Below are 18,984 nucleotides of genomic sequence, written 5' to 3' on the forward strand. Positions count from 1 at the left end.
TGATTCTTTCGAGACATGGAAAAAGATAACAATGAAAGCTAAAATACATAGGATACTTGATATGAATAACAGACAATGAAGGAAGATAATTAATATAGTTGGGGAGCCTCTTTTCCAAACATACAGATAATTCAATATATTACCAATGCATGCACCAGTGAAACATTTTAAATTGTTTCAAATAATTAAAATAAATTTGCACAGTAAGTCTAGAAAACCACAGAAAGATACTTCGTTATATACGTGGATTTTCAGCTCTCGAGTTATTCAGACTTTATTGACAAAGGAATTTTTAATGCCTATTCAAAAGTTGTCTACAATTAAAAAAAACTATGCTGGCTTTGCAATTTTCAAAATTCTGATACTGTAACATAAAATGAGTAATAGACAACCATCTAAATTCTTTCTGTTACATACTCATGTTTTTGACAAAATTTCCTAGTCAACATTTGGTCATTCGGTGTATGAGGAAGTCAAGCACAGTTAGGTTATTTCAGCTAGGTAGGTAATAATGCTCATCTGTATAAAACCCTATGAGCCTGGAAATATAAACTGTTGCATTGAACTACTTCAACAATACTGAACACAAATATATTTTATTAATACAGCAAGCTGTTAGAAAAAAGGCAAAGTGAACACTTATAAATTCATCATTTTTAAGAGAAAAAGAGCAGTAAGTTAGTCTCCATGCTGGCTCATTCTTCATTATGTGCTAAACAGATTACACTGGCTATGCCAAAATTAGGAATGCAAGATGGTTTTACAGAATTATATCCACTATTTATATTGAATTGATTCATCCAACTGTGGACTGGGAACTGACAGCCTAATTCTTTAAAACTTGATTTTTATTACAAATGAAAGAAACTCACTTAGAAAGACACAGCTGTGAAATTCAGCAGTTTAGTGATAAAATTTAGGGTTTTTTTTCAGTCAGTACAAAACAAGTTGGTGGTGTGCCAAAATCATCATCGTTTATATACTTCCAATGAGAATAAATAAAAAAACAATTGAGGTTGCACAGTTTATGGTTGGTGAGCACTGCATTGGCAGAATGCTGCTTCTGCTGCCACAAAGAACTTCTGGGACCAAAAAAAAAGGAGAAAAAACCAAAAAAACCAACAACAGAAAAATCAAACCTCTTAACTGAAACCAAAAAACACATGCCAAAATTTTGTCAATTGGCAATATATGCCAAATAGAACTAAAGGCCAATCCAGAACATAACTGCTTTCAAAAAATCTCCAAATCACTAAAACTGGTTATTAAATAAACTCTTCTTCTTGAGATTTACTTCTCTTTTGAAAGATCTTTACTATGACCCCTTCTTTTAAAAAAACTGCTCAACAGTTACCTAATGTATGACAACATCATTGTCTTACATTTACGAAGAAAGACTCTGCTATATGCCATACTATATAAAGTCTTTTACTAAAATCCAAGGTCTTACAACTTTAATAAATATAGTTTTTAAAACCATTAAATGTACAATTTTATTTACATGCAAGTCCATTAAAAAGAACAACCCTCCAGAATGGGTCTTGAAATAGGCCTATTTAAAACACAGAAGATCACTACTTTATTGGAAGTGATGATGTGTTTTAAAAGGGCAAATAACAGATTCTTATTAATTGACTGCAACTGTGTTACTGGCTACTGGAAATACTGAAAGAGCTCCATGAGTCTGTATTGTCTCCCCACCTATGTCTTCTCTGCAGAGGTGGTCTTTGAGTGTTTTTGTGGGGAGGTACCACTGAATTCATGACAATAGGGATGGATATTTGATACTCGTATCGTTCCAACATCTGAGCAATCTTCTCTCGAGTGACCCCATGCTTATTCCTCCTACAAAAACAAAAATTTCAATAAATTATCTGGCATGTTTATAGTTATAGTTATAAATAAGTATATATATAAAATTGCATGCTACAGTCTTTAAGAAAAAACCTCTAAATTCTCAAATTTTTCTTCTTGCTTTTATTGCATTATATCCTGATTCTCTATGTATTCAACTTGCATTAAGGTTTATTTTAGCAATTCACAGCTGCATATATAGAGTAACAGCAAACAATACAGTTATCCTTCTTCATACACAAATGTGACGTTATTCACTATAACTATACACCTGAATTACTCTAGAAGGATCTTACTATTTATTCATCAGATTTTACATGGTATACTAGCTAATGAGTAAAGGGATGAATAGTAGCATAGACTACTCCTTATGAAAGAAATGTTCAATATGCAACTACACTGTTTCAAGACTTAATGACAAGATTTTCTCATCAAGAAACCTCTCTACAGAATAAGGATCAACTTTAGTTCTGAACAACACTTTTACCTGTTAGTTGTAACTGACACAACATCCTCACAACACTTTTATCTACTAATTGTAACTGACACTTGTAAATTTAGAAATGTACTGAAACACACGTAAGGAAAAGGTCTAGAAAGTGCTGTCTCTTCTTGCAGTGCTCAGTGACCAGCTGCTTTCAGGGAGAACTTGGTCTATTAAGAACCTGAGTTGTTACACATTACATTAGAGTATCTATGGAATAGGACCTTAAAAACCATATTAGCAGAGAATTTCAGTACTGTAACAAAAATGAATCTAAAAGAAGAGACATAGAACAGAAACAAAAGGTTTTGATAGCATAAACAAGCATTTATCATAACCCCATACTTCTTTTACCAAGAAACCTTGTCCAAGCTAAATTATGCCCACAACAAGCCAACAGGGAATGTATTTCTGCATCGTTGTGCCTTCTGCCAGGGACAGAAGAGGTATTGTCCGTACCAGCTTTCTCAGTTCTATGGATGAAAAATCAACACTAGGAACAAACAGGCTATACTGGAAAGACAATATTCCATACAGAACTATATTAGAAGACTGATTCCTTACCACCCAGTCCCCTCAGGACTTTATCAGTATTATCACAACAAAGAAGTAAGTATCAAGTTGGTAAGAGTTCAAAGCACACTGCAGGTGGCACACTAGTTTCACATTCAGAATGGAAGCAGAATTGGTGATCTCAGAACTATTCAAAATTACAATGGCTCCTTAAAGGTGTATTTCATCAGCTTTCTTTCTGGGAAGAAAATGCTTAAGCAGAGCATTTCTCTCACAGACATTCTTCCCTGAGACCACACCAGAAGCTGGAGTGATCATCGCCTGTAGCTCATTGTTTAAGTGCTTCTAATTTGTACATTGTGCTAAAGCAGCCCAGGAGCAGCTGCATGTTGGACTAACCACTTGGTGAGTCCTAGCAGTTTTGATTTTATGCACAAATATGAACAAGGTTAATGGTAGAGGAAAAAGTCAACCCTCTGTAAATATGCAGATTTTATAAAGCACTTGACAATTATGACAGACAAAAAATGAGAAGAGTAAGTCCAAGCCATTTAATGCCAAATGTTGGAAAGAGAAAGTTGTTCAATATTTTCCTATCTTAGTACTCCTAGAAAAGGATTACAGCTCAAGTGCTCTGGACATAAAGTGCACACTCACCCACAATTGAATGGACTTGTGCATAATCACTTCATAAAAGAGGAAGGACCTTTCCTTGCAGAATAAGGCAGGATAATAAAATCACCAACAGCAAAATTGCATCAAGCACAGAAACCGATTTAAAAAAGGAAACAAATTTGCTGTAGAGTATCATTTAATACTGGTATCTCCTTCTCAGGCATGTCTTCACTCATTCTTTGGAAGCTTGGCTATGCTGAGAGAGCATAAAGCCATCTATCGGAATCAAAGCAGACATAGCAGCAGAAGCTGCCAATAGATAGGAGAAGGGAGATTGTTTTGCATGGAGGAACACAGAACCTATTGATAAAAGCAAAGTTCTGCCACTATTAAATGCTTCCATACTACCCTCCACAACTGCACCCTCAGCAAGCTTGCTGATGAAACAAAACTGAGGCTCTCTCCAAAAGTAACTAAAGAACAAAATGAAAACTTACATCCCCACCTTTCTTAAACTCTCAAAAAATAAAGTTTCCAGGCTATGGGTGTCTATTTAAATATTTAAAGTAATCAGAACTGTGAAAATATTTCTAGCAATCTTCTAAAAATTGGTAACAGCACTTCATAGCTCGAGGGTTTTGCTCTGGGAAAGATATCAATTTTACTCCTACAATTAATGATTGAACAATAAAATTCAACAATAACAACACAATAGTTTATCCTGTTGGTTGTTAAGATCATGTGGAAACATGAATTTTCCTGGAAAATTAGTCTGTTTCATGTAATGGAAATCTCATGCTGATTATCTTAGAAGTGCCTACTACTACGATTCCTAACTTTGGCTGCATGCCAAACTAGAAAAACTTCCCATCATTCTACAGAGAGAGAACTCCATCACTAGAAACAAGTGAGTGGTAGCTTACGAGCAAAAGGTAAGAACTTTAGAACATTTATAAACACAATAAAGTCCAAGTCAGTAATGCAAGCATTATACACACACACTTCGTGCACTGTAGGGGCTACTTTACAGAACTGAAACAATTAGAGGCAGAGTCAGCTGGATGCAGATAAAACAAAAACCAGTGAGAGAACTCTGTCATCATCTGTGAAGATATTACACTACTTTTCAAACAAAGAAATATCCTTGAGCTGGTTTGATACCTCATAGATTCCTAAAGCAGATATATCTGTGACAAAAATGGCATTAACCAGGAATAAGGAGCTTCCCAAGAATTCTCAGAACCCACAAGTTCAACGACCCATGTTCAACAGTACCCTAGGTCACATCTACACATGTCCAATAAAATTTTAATATTGACATTTTGGGTCAACAAGATGGAGCTGGTATTTATTTGTCTAGTTGTTTATCCATAAAACTTCCTTCCTACTTAAATAAAATACATTTCAAACTACTAGTAAAGAACTTGAGAAACTATTTTGATTAAAATATACCTTTAATAAAATATGTATTTATGGAAGCATATTTATCTGCCTATCTGTCTCTATATATAAAGTACCATGATTTCTGTAAAAGAAGCCTTACTTTTCTAATTCTTCAGGATCAAACTTCCACCAAGTATCTGGCTCATGGAATTCCACTCTGTATCCTTTTTCTAGAGCCTGCAGCAAACAAAGAAATATGTGTGATGTGTATCACATAAAGCATAAGAAAAAAAAAGACAAGTATAATAAACAGATGCAGCAGTGTATTCTGCTGTGATACTCTGCTGAATTTCACTTATTCCCAACCTGTCGTAGCTTTCGTTGCAGTTTAAGCAAATTAAATCAAGTCAATCCTTGAACTGATTTAAACCATTGCCACACCAATTACTAATCATTATCAATAAGCAGTCTCTCTCTTTAAAAACTTCAGTACAAATGTTTCTGGACAAAACATATGAACTCTTCACATGTGAGGGTAAGTTTGGAAAATTGTTACAGGTGACAATCATGCAACAAAACCTACCACTTCCACATACGGCTTCATTTCCCAGGCTTGAGTATTAGTGTTGTCTATTATAACTGGAGATTTTCCCTGCTCCATTGCTTGCTTTGCTGCAATGAAAAATTGTGCAAGTTAATAAACCACACGTAACTCAAACAAAAAAAACCACCAAAACTGCCCCAGATTTTCTTTCACTAATCTACTGCCACTGAAACACTCTGTTCTAAGAGAAAGAATAAAAGGTACAGGCGAGAATGAAAAGAAGTAGAAACAAGAACCTGAAGCCCAAAGAAACAAAGCTTCTATTTTTAACTCTGAACCTTGTAGAAGTTTGAAATTCAGTGGATATATATATAGACATGAAATAAAGTATAAAAAATATCTGAAATACTTCTGTATATGCTTTGCTAAAATACATATACTCCTTTTCATAGAGACTCTTAATACTCATATATGTTATGCTACACTTGTATTTCCTCTATGTAACACAGCTTAATAGGATGCCTTTTATTCATTCCAACCTCTCTTCTGGTTCCACTCATGGGCATCACCAAGCTGAGCAGCATCATAGGAGTATCCACACCACTGACGGAAATAATCATCAGTGCTGAGCACAACGCCACCACAGCTCTGACCAAGCAGAACACTGTTAAAAGAAAACACAAAAATACATTCATTTCCAATTTTGAGATAAACGCATTAAAAATATGTAACTAAAATAAATTGAACTGTGACCTATTTCTGAACTTCTTACAAACTTCAAACAGATTCATAAAAAGCACACTCATCATTTTAATTCTAATCCAAATCAAATAATATTTCCTCTCTCTACTATTTCTGTACTTCTTGTTTCTTCTCCACTCCCACAAGATGTTTGTATCCATCTAATTTTATGGCTATATTACAGTAAGTTCCAAGTACCTCATAATAATTGAATGCATTTTGCTAACATTTTTCCATCTCAATCCTCACTTGGAAATACATCTAGAAAACAATTTGATCATGAGAACACCCCATTCTGCCAAATGTAAACCTAGCTTCAGAAAGTCCTGGGAAACTGGTGTTTAAAGGAAAACCTTACATAACTGAGACAACAGCACAATTCTGTTTAAAGTCCAGCCTACAGAACAGGTGTGGATTGGACTTTAAGCCTCCTTGTCTCTTTAATTCTACGGCATATTTAAATCTGAAAACAGAAAACAGCCAGTCAGTGCCACAGAGCACACAGAGCCCACTGCAACACCCAGATATCACCGTCCTATGGGAATTCAGACAACCACTCCAGCTCACCAATAGGCAATACACACAGGCTACAAAAGCCAAACTGCACTAGCAGTATGTGGGACTGCACCACTGCTGAGGAGGCAGCAAAAAATAATTGGCCAGATCCCAAATAACTTAGGGGAACAAAGATATGCCAGCTCTAATTTACCAGGCTTTCCCATATACATCTGCATGAAGAGCCACTAAAATGTAATTCCTACACGAGGAATTTGTTATATTTTGCCACCTGTCACCAACAACAGGCCCATTATGGATCACAGTTTAATAACTGGGACACTATTACATGCTGGTTTATACTCCCACAGTGGGTTTATTGCCCCACAGCTATGCTGCTGGTTATTTTTGCTTTTCAGATACAGACATATGTACAACAAAATCCAGATTACTAAAGATCAAAAGAAACCAGTAATGGTGCAATGTCAATTAACATGATCAAAGCTGCATACAAACTTACTTCCCCCTTGCTCTTCCTCTTCCAGAGCTTTAAGGTCACTTCAGGACAAATAGCAATGCTATTTGAAAAAGCAGAGCATGGTAAAGTGCAGCCACTTTATTTGAACACTGATAAATAATTGGTTTTGTTAGAGCCTAGATCTTTCAGCAGGGTGTGTATTACACTGATTTAGATGAGTGCAGAAGAGTTAAGCATCTATTTTTGTTCTAAATAGATCAAATGGCACCAGTAAATCACACACTACACACAGCAGCAATTTTATATCTGTCTTCCTCTCTCGTATAAAATATTTAACCAATTTATATTCATTAAGTTACTTGGCTGTGATTTCACACATGGCTCAATTCTCTTATTTACAGTATGCTACATCTGCCAATTAATAAAGCTAGAAAAACTGCATCCATCTTCCACACTCACTCCTTGTGTGCTGAATGTATACATATCCTAAAGAACCATCTGCCTTGATAAAAAAAGATACCAAATAATATCTGGGATTCTTCTATTGGCTGAGTAGATGGACACACCCCTACAGTTCCCATGGGCCTGAGCACCAGGGTTCTATAGGAATACATGAACTGATAAATCAACACTAAGGACACATTGATCTTCACTTATATTTCTAAGAACTGACTCTATTTGCTCATGTTCTGGAGGATGACTCACTTATTCAAATTCTTTTGTTGTATCTCTCAAACATCATTAGTAGCAATAAGGAAATACAGTGACAAGGGTTCAGAAATCTTGCAAACCCATCAACAAAGTGTATTCTTGAAATAGTTTGTTAGTATTCCTTGAAGTTCAGAATACACCACAATTATTAGTGAACCAATATAACTGAAATAACAGATTTAATATCGTAAGCTGTATTTGCAATAATCCTAAACCCAGGGAATTTGAGAAGGCAAAGTAGTTACCAGAGGCCAGAGTAACAGAGCCTTACCCTGTACACAACACACAAGCTATCACAGTCATGAGTTTAAGAACTGAAACTTCAAATACTACAGTAATGACTGGAACCCCTTTCTAAATTGTGAAATTAAATCATAACGTAACATTTCAAAAGTCTGATAATTACCTCTTTCAGAATTGATAGTATTTAAACTTTTAATATTCAAAGCAGAAGACTATTGGTTGACATCACATGGAGTAATTCATTTACCTCTAACGTGTGTTTGGAAACAAAATTTATCCCAGGCCCATGAAATAGAGAACAGAAGTAACAAAAAGCATATCTACAGAAAGAAAGCATCATTACTGTCTAAACCCACAGAGATGATATTTGACTTTTAAGAGATGAAAAAAGAAAAATTTCTAATGAGAGTCAAATTAGATTAGTCAGCATTGTAAGAGCACATGCTTGAAATGAGTAGCAGATTATCCAACTGCTGTAGGATATCTTCACCCTAAATCTTCCCTCCAAGCAAACACCCACCTTTGAACACAGAAGGACACTGAAATTAAAGCAGCTCACCTACTTTTTCCAGAAATGCTGTCTGATCTACTAGAAGCTATTATCCTGACATACAAAAATCTCATGTTGAAACGAGAATATTACTCAGCAATTTGTTCCAATACACATTTTTTCCAATGCATGTGTGCATGCGTGCACACACACAAATCCTTTTACTTCAAAACTAAAATGGTCCCAAAATCTGTATCCTGGTTAGCCTACTTTGATAAGTGATTTTATAATAAAAACCATCTCAGAATTGAAAAATTCACCTATTTAAAATAGCTAGCATACCGTGAACGAGGAAAGAAGTAGGCAATAACTAAATATAGTTTCAAAATATGCAGCATTACTGAGCTGTGTAAAGGCTCCTCTAAAAGTGCTGTTTGTATCATTGTTTAAATAAATACATAATTAGAAACAACAGCACACCACTGTCTGTACATTCAGCTGTAAACACCAACTCTAACTCTTCCCTTCAGAAGATTTTGCTCTGAGGAAGAACAGCCCCAGAGAAAGACAACTGTCTTTATATATTATTGGATTTAATTAAAACCAGACTTCTTAAACAACACCAATATTTGTTCTTTCAATTTAATTAAGCCCCCTTTTATTCAAATTAATGCTTAGATATTTATGGAGAAAAGGCAAACTGCAATTGCTGCCAACTTCCGTAGCAAAATATTTTAAAAATACAAGTCTCTTTTCCTGAAACTTTCCCAGGACTGTAAGTTCACATTATCATCTACTTCTCATTGTAGCAGACTTTGGTTACTTGGGCTAACGCCATCACTGTTGGGTATCTGTCTGGCCAAACTGTTTTCAAATATTTTTAACTAAATGCTCAATCTCTTCCCAAAGCAAGGAGAAACAAAGCATTTGTATAGTATTTTGTTATTCCAAGCTTCTGTCTGAGAAGCTTTGGAATGAGGAAGTGAAATCAGACAAATTACACACATTTGTTTGCCCAGCAAAAACTTTTCATAAATCTGCCCAAGGTGCACAGCAAACAGCAGTGAAAGGAACTCGTGATTCTCACTGCAGTAAGCCCACTCTGGCAGTGGCAGGAAGCTGATTCGGGATCAATACTGCACTATAAGAACACATTTCTCCCAATACAAGAATGGCGACAGAAGGAACAAAATTGGTCTAAAATAGGAGGACATGGGAAGCATCGTGGTACAAACACTGGAACAAGCAACTTGGTACCGGCAGTAGAGCTAGGACACAGGGCCAAGGCAAAGAGGGGAGGGAAGACACTGGTATAATGAAGTTGGGAGGGAGACAATACCACTGACTGAAACTGGGAGAAAATGAATCTGGGAAGAAATGGGATGGAGAGAGAACCGAAAAAATCAGCTTAGAATTTAGAAGCAGATACGGAGTTAGTGAGCACAGACCAAAAGCCCTGATTGGACATGAACAGGAAAACAAAAATGGAAATGGATGGTTAAGAAACAGGATTTGTATGAGCCTCAGGGACTAGGATTGCCTAAGTGAGGTGGACACAGGAAATAAATCCATGAGATGCAGGGAGCCCCCCAACGAGCCAGCAAAGGCTGATGTTAAGCTTACATTTAAGGCAAGTAAAGACAAAGACCCAAAGAACTAATGGCTGCTCAACCTCACCTAAGCTCTGATCTGGAAACAACAGAGTGCATCCTTGGAATCTATTTCCAAATATGTTAAGGAAATTAAGGTAACCAGGAAGAGTCAATGTGGGGTTTGCAACAGCAAAATCATTCTTTACTGACCAGAATGCATTCTGTAATGTAACAAGTGCCTTGGGCAATGACGACTGAGTGACAAATGCAGCATACTCAGAAATTATCAAAGCTTCCAACATCATCTCCCAGGCAGTAACACGCAGAGAACAACAATGGATATAAAAGAGCACTTTTTCACTATCTCCATCATTAACCTGGACAATGAGGCAGAGAACTTGCAGATGACACCAAATTAGCAGAGATGCTCAACACTGAGCTGAACATGAGGCTTCAGTCCAGAAGGCCACAGAGAAACCTGAGACCTGGGCTAAGCAAAACACCAGGAAGCTCAACAAGGAAAGAGAAAAGTCCCACAACTGATGAAACCTAAGCCTCAGCAGAGGCAGGAAAGTGAGTGGTTGAGCAGCTCTGTTTAGAAGAGTCTGAGGATTACAGTGGACATCAAACAAAATGAGTGAATGGTGTACTCTCATCAACGGTGGGGCAAATCACAACCTGGGCTTTAGCAGAGGAAGCAGGGCCAGTAGATCACCTGAGAAGGAAACACCCACGCTCTGCCTGGCTCTTGAGCGTCAGTTCTGAAATACTGTGTCCACTGTGGGACTGCCCAGTTCACAAGACATGCTGAAAGACACAGGAGGGCTGAACAGATGGCTACTGGTATACAATCTCCAAGGAGAGGTTAAAAGCAGCTGGGCTTGTTCAGTCTGGCAGTGGAGACAGTAGAAGGTCTGATGTCAGCCCATTACAGTAAATGAACCTCCCCCCTTATCAGAAGGGAAGCTGCAAAGAAAAGCCATATCCTACCGTGGAACAACACGATATTATACAGGACATGCAAATTATAGCTTGGGAACTTCGGGTTGGAGATCTGGAAGAACTTCCCTACTTAGGTGGTTTGTACTGCACTAGAGAAGCTTGGTGAGACCACAGAAATCTCTGTGGTGTTTTTAAGATCAGGCCTGACAAAGACATACCTCACCTGATCCAGTGATGGTGACAGACATCCTCCAAGCAGAACCATGGACTAGCTCACATCCACTACTCTCTCCCAAAAAATGTGTCTGTAATTCCAACTGCTTAGTTGGAATGGAAGAGTCAAAACAAAAAACAAGCTTCAGTGGAAGATTCAAGACAGACACAAGTTTGTGAGCAGGAAGAAAAGTGTCTGTACTTAAAACCCTTACTCAGCGAAAAAACAAACAGAAATTTGAGTTTCCAAGGCCTCACTATTGGCTCTGCTGTCATTTCCTGCTTGGGAAACCCACTCGCCATATACACCTCATTCCCCTCTAGTGCTGAGCCACAAAGACAAGGTCAGTTTGCTGCTTTTCCTTCACCGTTATTTTACTGGCACAAGTGGTAGAGGTTTGTCTGCAGCTGCCAAAAGCGCTGCATCTACAAAGATACCTGTGGGTACTGGTATGACATCAGATACATCATCATTGCTGTCCTAGTCTGTGCTGCAGAATTCCATGATATTACATACAAAAACATGTTCAAAAGATGTTTATTAAAACTTAACTAATAATAGAGGTATTTTCCCCATCAGCACCCACTAACTCTGGGATGTTTTTTCCCCAAGGTATCCAAGACCCACAATTTCACGGGAATTAACAATTGCAACCAAGCATGAAACTGCATAACTGAACACACTGAAAAACAAGCCCCATGTCATTCAAAGTCTGCACTCACTTTTGGTAACTATTCTTAACCTTGATCTCAGAGCGCCCACTTTCCCATCTGCTAAATAAAATTAGTAACTGATCTCACTAACGAGAGATTAAAAAAAAGCAGAAATATGGGTTCTCAAAAACCTGAAGATATTTAGAATTTTTCAGATAATATGAGTGATATATTTGGAGAAAGATTTAGAGACAATTTAGCATACCAAATATGAAAACAAATATATTTGGTATCTTCATATTAAGTATTATCCAATCCCTGAACTGAGTGAAGCAGCATTTTTTCCACAGGGTTATTTTTAAATTTTTTAATGTTGCCTTCACATATTATAGAAATTATTGAAGTCATGCCAAGTGGGGACACATAGCTTCAAAAACGCAGGTTTGCAAAACACAGCAATCAGTAACTGTAACAATTACAGCAAACATTACTGAAACATGTAAGAAAAACACCGGTTAGAGATTTCCAGCTGTAATATGGAAATGATTGTCTCCTAAATATCCAGAGAAAATCCACAAATAGAATGTTACTCCTTTATATAAAAAACAAGTAAGAACACGATCACTGTGTCTATCTCACAGACTCCTTGCATATAACAGACGGTAACTACAGAAGACATCCTATCTGTGATGCAGTTTCTGGATGAAACTCAACCAGTAATTGATTTAGCAACTTCTTTTTTTATATACACAAGAGCAGCTTATTTTCACTTAATACAGGAAGGATCTGTGCTCTGACCACTTTTTGTGCTTTTTAAAATAGGCCAAAAACTACAAAGGGAAAATCCAAGTTGGAGGTGGTACTCACTTTAAACCCTGTCAGACTTCAACAAGTGTATTTTGACAAAAAAATAATACTTTCCTTGTGCGTTATCCACAAATAAGGAAGAGTAACTGACAGACCATAGTATGAAAAAAGGCAATGAGAAAATGCTGTTTCATCAATACACCAAAACCAAGTATTTTCAGAGCAGCATTCTTCTAATGGCCTTTGAAAACTTTTCCATGGGCATGAAAAAGGACTTCTGGTTCAGTCAAACTGACATTGTTACATCTGATGGGAGATTTTTTTAAATTAGGGAATTTAAGAATTTAAAAAAGCAGCAGACCATCACATACCAGTATGAAAATTTCAGAATAAAAGACTATGCAGTATAATAGATGTTCAACATTTTAAATTTAACACACAGGAGCTCCTGTTCATCAAAACTCTGAGGCACACAAAACTCCCAAGTAAATCTTTTTCATATTTACTGCCACTTGCACGCTTTTGGTACAAGTGACAGCATTGAACTACTGCATTTTAAGAACCTAATTTACAAACTAAAAAGCTTCCTCAGTGTTTACAGATATATTTAAATTCTTAAAAAATTTTACTTGAATAAACTTCTCAAGCAGTAAGTCTTTACCTACCGAGAAAGTGTTGATTTCCCTGAACCTGGTAGGCCTCTTAGGATTAGAAGCAATTTCTGTGAACAGCTGAATCTTTCCTCAGATAACTGCAATGAAGAAAAGCTGTGCATGCCTTCTGTACTGTCAGCTTTTGGGTCCTTCCAACACTCTTCTCTGGTTTCACAGAAACCACTACTTTGGAGTCCATTCTGGTCATTATTGCCATTCCTGAAGAGCTGAGTAGTCTGGATGTCAGCATGACCAGAATAGTTGGTATTCTGATCAAGCAATGGACCCTGACTCTTGCTATCAGTATTTCCACGGTAATGATGGTAAGTTTCATAAGGCAGTCCCCCATTCTGAGAAGGGGGAACATTTGAGATTCGTGGTGCGGGATTAAATATCTGAAAATGGGACTGATGGTCGAATCTAGGAGGAAAAGGTCCCTGAGGTTTTTTGAAGGATGCTTTAGTCTGCCAAGCAGGTCTGAATTCAGGCACTGAGCAGTTCCAAGTGTTCACTTGGCCACTAAAGGTATTTGCAGTTTCCCAGCCACCTGTTTCCACAACTAACTGCTGCTCATTGTTTGATTTCTGACTGCTCTGTTCCCCCAAAGAACACTGTCCATTCTCGTACAATGGCTGTGGGCTGCCCAAAAGTACAGGTTGATAATTCTCTTGTGAGCTTTGACTAGAGATAAAAGGAGTTAAATGTTCCTGAGAAATTTCAGTTTCTTTTTCCTGAACATTAGCATTCAAATTTTCATTTTCCAGCTGGTGAATTTCTTTATAGAACAGATCCAGTTCATCATCTATTTCTGGTACAGTGGCAGAAACAGCCTGCATCTTCTTCGCCTCCTTTCTTTTACACCTGTTTTCATGTAATTCATTCTCATCTCCTCCAGTGCTGCTACATTCATTGGATCCATTGCAATTGCCAGATTTGTCCTGTTTGTTACTTTTGGCAGGCTTGTAAATAGGCCCTATAAAATCTTTGCTTGTAAAAAAGTCTTGATCTGATTCATTTCTATTTAATGAGAATGATGTACTGCTTTTTTCAATGTTATCTTCACCAGCATTATTTGTAATAAAAGGGTCCTTCTCTTCAACTTTATAGTCATTTATTGATGCAAATGGAGGATTTACATTCTGCACAGTTTCTAAATCAACTGGCTCACTAAGCACTGGATTATTTTCAGGAAGAACTTCATTCAAGGATCCCAAAACACCAGAAGGTATTTTCTCTTGCCTCTGCATTTCATGTTGCCCTTGGTTATCTAAGGCACACATAGGTATGCAACCATTTGATTTTCTCTCGACATCCACTTTCTTCTGAGTCCCTTTGTTATCATTATCAGGGAGTTTCTCACAAGCCTCTTCTGTTGACTTCATTCTTTTAGAATATGGTTCAATTCCGACTTCGTCCTGACACTCCAAGAGCCTTTCTGTATTTTCAGCATGAAACATCTTAGAAAAAGGAATGAATATGTTAGCAGCATGCACATTTTTAAAGTAAAGTACATAAAAGCTGAAGTTATTCAGGCCTATGACATCACACACTCCACACATGGTCCCAACTAGAATGTACTCATCCAGAAGAAAACAGACATTACTACCACAAGTATGGTTTAAACAAGACTGCTACATTACTCATCACTCATCTTTAGAAAAAAATTACAGTAGTGCTGTATCAGTCCTGCAGTCACATTATATGCTTTAAATAATTTACAAATCATGCTTTTAAAATGTGACTATTTGAAAAATTAATTACATCAACAATCTCTGACTTATGTTACTACTGTTCTCTATTAGCTGCTATTCTGCCAAGTGTTTGAAATCTCTTTTAAAGATAAGCATATGCCAATTTCCAATGCACAAACTGATGCCTGACATCACTACTAATATGACCAACAAAAATACAAATAATTCAACCATGAGGATTGTTTTCTGAACCATGACATGAACCAAACTCCACTAACTCAACACCAAACATGTGCTGGGTGGCATTTGTAATTTAGAACTAGTCAAGTAATAAAATCAAAGCTGCAATCCGTTATTATGGTTCTAGTTTTGGAACCACTAAAGACTTTTGTTAGGGTCCAAGACCACTTGCTTGCATGTCTTCTAAAATATCTAAAAATACCCCTGTCCCAAACAGATTGCAGTCTAAGAATTAACCACTAAGTTCCAGACAGGTTCAGGGACAAGCTATGACAAAGCAAGATGGCACCAACCACCATGACATGCCATTATCCATCTATTAGTCTGGATTTCTTGGATTTTGAAGTCTACACAATATGCCATAAAGAGCAAATACTTCCCTATCGAATAAATGCAGTTGCAAACAACAAAGAACATGTTTCTCCTACTGGAAGGTTTATTCTACTGTTTTCTGAAACATTTCAACTTTCTACAACTAAATATTAACTGTCACATGCCCTTCATCCTGGATAAGAAAGTAATTCTTTCCCATAACATTCTGTAGACAGTGTTATGGGAAGATTTTAAGTAACCATTATCCCCTCATGCTCACTTGCAAACGTGACGAGAAAAGGTGTTACTCTAGGCACTTTCTCACCTACCATCCAAAGGAAGAGAAACCTGCCATTCTCGCTGTCAAACTGGCTAAACCAAGGAGATGTTACTGTCCACACTCGACTTTAGTACCTGGAAGAAAGCATTACTGTCAGAAGGGGAAGAAACATGCCCATGCAACTCTCTCTCCACCTCAGAACTGGTACCACGTTCTCTCCTCCACTCAAAATTTATGTGTTCTATGCATACCTCCAGCTTCTTAGCTCTTAATTTCTGTACATTAGAAAGTAAGTACGACTAATGATTGAGTCTATCCCCATCTATAAAAAAATGTAACTCTGCCTCCACCCAAAAACAGTATTGGGGTAAAAAAGTTACTTTATTAGCTTCTATGTCCTCATCTTCTTCTGGGATGGTGTTTAAGCAGACCTCATTTCCTGATGTGGAATTAAAACAGCAAGCATGTGAACACTTGCTGCATGACAAGATCTCCAATTAAAGAAAATACTGCTGTGTGACTGTCCAACATAGGAATCTCCTTTCTTGCTAATCTCTAACAGACTTACCCTCACTAACCTTGGAGAGAGTGAAGATGCACGCAAAAGCATATTCACCTTCATCCTTGGTGAGGACAGAGCAAGTGTGCTCAAGGAAAGTGCAGTCTCTCTGACACTCACCTCTTGAATGGAGCAAGTTTGGGTCTGTATCATTTCTATAAAGAACTGCTTGTAAGCATCGAACCCGAGCCGGCACACGGGGATGCCAGACTTATTTTCACTTTAACTGACCTGTGAAACATCCAGAAGGTTCAATCAACCAACTCAAGGCCTTGAACTCCACCTGTGCAATACCTTTCCCAAACGGAAAAATAAGGCAGAACCTACAGACAGGGGAACTGGCTGGCTTTCCTTGCACGGTGGGTACGGCGGTCACAAGGCGCAGACCCAGCGCCCCTCACACTCCAGGACACGCGTGGCAGCCGGGGAAGCAGGCGCTGCTCCCACACCGGGCTGGCAGCGACGTGTCCGAGGCGAAGGCGCTGCTGCCGGCCCCATGCCTCGGGGAGGTGCATCGGCCGGCCCATCCCTCCCTTCTCTGGGGGCAAAGCCCAATCCTCTCCCCCACACACAAACACTTCCCTCGGCGCGGCGCCCGCGTCACACAACCTCAGCAGCCGCCGGCTCCTGCGCGCTGACACCGCCATCCCCACGCTGCCCCTTCCCCGCCCGGTGGTGGCACGGGCCGGTGGCAGCAGCGGTGCTGGCGGAGGAGAAGCGGCTTCCGTTCGCGGCCCGGCGAGGAGGAGGACACGAACCTCAAGGCAGCGGCTCCCGGCCGCGGGAGGGGCAGCGCCGCCGACCCCCCGTTTCCAAAATGGCGCCGCCTCCCGCTGCCCCCTCACCCCGCGCGTGGCGCCGCGGGGGCGGGGCCTCCCGCAGGGCGCGCGCTGTGCCCGGCGGGAAGCGCCCGGCGCCGGCCCCGGGCGGGATTTGGGCTCCCGAGCCTGCCCTCGGGGCTGGCGGGGCAGCGCGGCGGGACGCGTGCCTTGGGGGCGGGCTGCTCTTTGCCAGGGAACATCAGCGGAGGGCCGGGGAGGATTGTCCCTAGTGCAAAGCTGCCCGAGTTTCTTAGATGTGTGTTGTACTTAACATGGATTTGCAACTTTCGCTCCTGCATGTAAAAAGTAAAATTTTAATATGACGTAACTACTTTTTTTTTTTTTTCAAATCTTGTGATACTGTGAAAAGGAAAACGACATTTTGCCTAAAAACCCCCTCAGTCTTGTAACAGTAATTCCCCAAATTTCATCAGTGCACACGAGCTCCAGTAAGCAATGCACCATTCTAGATACCTGCAACGCTCATTCTTTTACATCACCCAAAGGGATCATGAAGCTTTTAAAGTATATGATTTATAAAGTCACTGAAATTAGTTTATTCGCTTTAAATGGTAGAAAGAAAACTGGTCAAATCTACTGGCCAGGCATTCCTTCCAGTTAACCCTTCAACCAAAGCATAGTCTCCTTTCCAGGTGATGGCCTTGTTCTGTTGGAAGGTCTTCGGTAGCATTTTAATCTAGATCAGAAGTGAGCTGTTGAAGTGAATCTCTCAGTTTGCCACTATTTTTCATCTGTAATAGCAATTATGTGCTTCTCTACACAGGCTAAGTCATGCAACACCCAAGCTAACCATTTAGAGAGAGTACGAGTGCTGCACATGGACATTTTGAAACTAATAACTGGAGACGAGAGTTCTCAAGCATTCATGTTGTGTATGTAGTAATTGTCTCAAATGTATTTAATTTGGGGAGTTCTCCCATTACTTGTACCTAATTAAATAAGTCACATGTCACAACTGGCAGTACCCTAATGTCATTTTTTCAACCTCATTGACTATAATGAAATACGCTTTCCCTGAAGATCCTGTTACAGCTGCTACAGCTCCTACATGGGAATCATGTAGCACATGGGAAGTCTCTTGCTTGAGACAGAGCTGGAAATAATTCCCCTGTTGGAACCCTGGTCACTGAGAATTTTAGACTTTCTGTGCTGACAGGCACTGACACCCAAGAAAACACCGCATTTGACCTGAAGCTGTGGAGAAGGCTTCCAGAATGGAATGATAGAACTGAGTTTATGGGTGTGTAGTTTGAATAGAAGTGTGTAGTGTCACATGGTGAAAAACTTTGAGTTTAAGGTTTTAGGATATAGTAATATATATAAAAAGCAAGATGGAGGTTTTAGGGTAGAGGCTAGTCCTTCTTTTTCACCTTCTTCTTCATGGCTCTAGGTGGTATTTTGTAATTAGATAGAAAAGTCCGCACTGAGGGCCATGGATGGTTAGTTATTAGGTTAAAAGTAAAAATAATTTAGGTGTCATTTCTTAATTGGACAGTTTATCCTTAAAAGGCCTTGTAGAGAGAGAGATACGGCTCCATTTTTAGTTTGTTAGCTAGAAGTGCTGTAGAACTCACAGTTTGTCAGACTGTAAAATAGATAAGAATTAATAAACATCTGAGTCAGAACAAGAAATACCATCCTGCTCATT

The 18,984-nt window shown here is 38.8% G+C and overlaps 1 protein-coding gene across 7 annotated transcripts in view; it reads right to left on the reverse strand.

Moving 5' to 3' along the window:
• The window catches only part of LOC134549206 (NEDD4-binding protein 2-like 2), a 40,762-nt gene extending 23,381 nt beyond the window's left edge, over window positions 1-17,381 (reverse strand). For 3 of the 7 annotated variants that reach the window (XR_010080025.1, XM_063394768.1, XM_063394773.1), the window contains exons 1-7: window positions 17,104-17,242; window positions 15,985-16,069; window positions 13,425-14,869; window positions 5,933-6,057; window positions 5,433-5,521; window positions 5,010-5,086; window positions 1,702-1,845 (exon numbers count right to left, since the gene is read on the reverse strand). Coding sequence is in view for 6 of the 7 variants with exons in the window: in XM_063394768.1 (XP_063250838.1) it covers window positions 1,702-1,845; window positions 5,010-5,086; window positions 5,433-5,521; window positions 5,933-6,057; window positions 13,425-14,869; window positions 15,985-15,987 (1,883 nt within the window). In the remaining variant the exon portion in view is untranslated. The other 4 variants (XM_063394769.1, XM_063394771.1, XM_063394770.1 and 1 more) reach the window with 4 other exon arrangements.
• Between the last annotated feature and the right edge of the window lie 1,603 nt (window positions 17,382-18,984).

This window comes from Prinia subflava, chromosome 3 (genome assembly GCF_021018805.1).
Source record: "Prinia subflava isolate CZ2003 ecotype Zambia chromosome 3, Cam_Psub_1.2, whole genome shotgun sequence".
In the NCBI taxonomy this organism is placed as follows: Eukaryota; Metazoa; Chordata; class Aves; order Passeriformes; family Cisticolidae; genus Prinia; species Prinia subflava.